Below are 2,688 nucleotides of genomic sequence, written 5' to 3'. Positions count from 1 at the left end.
TTCGCGTGGACGCTGTTTGGTCTTAGACCTCGATGCGAGGTATGACCTCATCCTTGGCACGGCATCGCTGGAACACTTCGATAATCGCCAAAATGCCGCTTTATTCATTGTTCAAAACTTTTGAACAATGTAAAGCGGCATTTAGCTTTTGAATCAAAAGCTATCGCGTAAAGGACGAATGACTTTCTTTACAACTGTGAATGCATTGGCGATGTCTCGCGGGCGCTACGGGTACGTATGTACCCTTTGTACTCAACATGGGTAGCCTAAACGACTGTGACTTATTTTGTGCATATCGACAACACAGCCTATGCACGATAAAGGGAATCCCTTCACCGTTATCTTCGCGACAATTGCGTAACGTTATCTGGGGTTTCCCGAAGCGATAGCGATGGAATAACGATACGTGTTTTAATTGGCTAAAATGAATTCTTTATTCGGATTGGCTAACGTACTATTGTCGACCTGCATTTGCTCACTGCTGCCGACGGCACTAACTTAGTGCCGTCGGCAAAAAAAAAAACCGTGTAACAGTTAGGTCTTAGTGCCACTAAGACCTAACTGTTACACGGGGTTAATGACTACAAGGCAGCCAGTAACCAAGCCCAACACCACAGAGCAGGTATCCGCCATCCTCAAATAATGTAGCGAGCGCAACATGCCGGTGGTGACGCTGGGGGGCAACATGGGCCTGGTGCGTGGCAGCGTTCCAGTGCACGACGAAATTGTGCTGTCAGTGACGGCGATGAACAGCGTGGTGTCTTTCGGCGAGGAGTATAGTGTTTTGGTGTGCGCTACTGGATGCATTTTGGAGAATCTTGACAATTAAGTTGCCAGACAGGGCCTTTAAATCTTGGAGCAAAGAGTACTTGCAATGCTGGTGTGCTGTGGCTACAAACGTTGGCGCCCCTTGAATATGGAACACGTCGCGGCACAGTGCTGGGTACCGGAGACGTTCTGGCTAATGGTATGGTAACTGACAGCTTGAGCACGATGCGCAAGGACAATACTGGCTACGATATGAAGCAGGTACTTATGGATTGGATGGTATGCTCGCTGTGGTTACATAGGTGTCGATCCTGATTTTACGTCGCTCTGTTGGTGTGTGACGGCTTCGAAGCTGGCCGAAAGATATTTGTGGAAGCAAAGAGAACTTAGGTGAAGTGCTTTACGCGGTTAAATTTATGGATCATCATCCCTAAATAGACTCACAAACCTGGACAACCGACCCTCTCGAGACGCCAATCCTTACGCGCTAATTGGAATGACGTGTTACGACATAAAGAAGCTGAAACAAACCTTGAGGACGTGCAAAACTCCGCGTTCTTGTTGATTACACTGTGACTCAAGACGAGGCGCAGGCACAAATATTGTTTGTGCTACGCGCATATTTTAACGTTCCTCAGTCTCGCGACTACGTGAACAAGTCCAATAAACCAGTACTACAAGATTGTACGTAGTTTCCGAAATAAAAAATCAAGTCACCGTACTAATTTACTATCAACCTGACATCGCTTTGGTGTGAATGTGTTGCTGGCAGTTTAAAATGCTCGTTCGGATGGGACTGACGTATATTTCACTTCATCATTCGTTCATACAACAATACCGGAATGTTACCTGCCATCTTCGTCACTGTTATCACTTTGCTCACTGACAAACAAAGTATCGCGAATAATATCGGGGGCTAACGAGCAGCGCCTCGTGGTGACTACATTTCCGCTTTTTGAAAATGCACGTTCGGACGGCACAGAAGTTGCTATACACCCGAGCCACTTTCTAGCCAAAGCCGATACGATCGGGTATTTAGTTCGTCGTTTCGCCCACCAGTCCAATACGTCAGTAGTAACAGGAGTTCCATGTGCATCTCTTAAATATTGCCGGACTTGAGACTCGCACTCGTCTTTCAGCATATCGTCGGCAACACTGAGCGGTTCTTCCACATACTCGTCCATCCCACCGCTAAATACGTCTGTCAGCCAAGCTACATTTTGCCTCGTTAAGCCGGACTGGGGTACTGAATCGCTGGCTACCTGCGCAGCCTCGTTGTAACTGGATTTGTTTGTATTTATCTCTTTTGCCATCTCAAAAGCTGCAACTTTGAGTCGAGATACAGCAAGTGTAGATTCACCATGACTCAAGTGCTTCAGCTCGGCTGACCGTGGGTCCAGCACTGAAATCCACAGCAAATCCGGCGGTAAGCTGTCCTTAAACCGCTTGGAAAAGAGCTCTATGTACGTTTCTCTGACTGAATGCATTAATGTCTCCACTCGAGGACCAAATTCTTCGTTAGCAACAGATCGAATGATCGGATCAAAAATATTGGCGTTGTTTAGCTTCCTCTCGATTGACCGAAGTACTGGAACGGCAATTACTCAATGTAGGGTACTTCTGTCCTCCCAAACCATCGGTAGCTTTGGCGAAAGGCTCAAGTAATGTGACTAAGCACCGAATCGTAAGCCAGTCCTCGACCGTAGGGTGTGCGGAAGTGGGGTAAGAAAATTCACCAGTCCTAGCCGCCAGATCAAAAAAGGCAGCTAGTGCACTGCGTAACTCTAACATACGTAAGAGCATGGCGTATGTGCTATTCCAACGAGTAGCACAGTCGGTCTTAGGAAGAAGTTCTTTACTTTGAAGGCTTTTCAGGCAATCGGATCCTTTTACTGACGACTGAAGAACACTGCAAGCTTG

At 47.0% G+C, this 2,688-nt stretch overlaps 1 protein-coding gene across 1 annotated transcript; it reads right to left on the bottom strand.

The window, feature by feature from the left end:
• Positions 1-1,903: 1,903 nt before the first annotated feature.
• On the bottom strand, positions 1,904-2,559 carry PITG_21562 (uncharacterized protein; the record flags this gene model as incomplete). The annotated part of the gene is made up of 3 exons (XM_002894847.1): positions 1,904-1,959; positions 2,051-2,337; positions 2,387-2,559. 3 exons carry the CDS (start codon positions 2,557-2,559, stop codon positions 1,904-1,906), a joined length of 516 nt encoding a protein of 171 aa, XP_002894893.1.
• Positions 2,560-2,688: the final 129 nt, after the last annotated feature.

Source organism: Phytophthora infestans, genomic scaffold, assembly GCF_000142945.1.
Source record: "Phytophthora infestans T30-4 supercont1.390 genomic scaffold, whole genome shotgun sequence".
In the NCBI taxonomy this organism is placed as follows: domain Eukaryota; phylum Oomycota; class Peronosporomycetes; order Peronosporales; family Peronosporaceae; genus Phytophthora; species Phytophthora infestans.
Note: the sequence above shows the minus strand (reverse complement) of the source record. Positions and strands in the feature narration are given on the sequence as shown.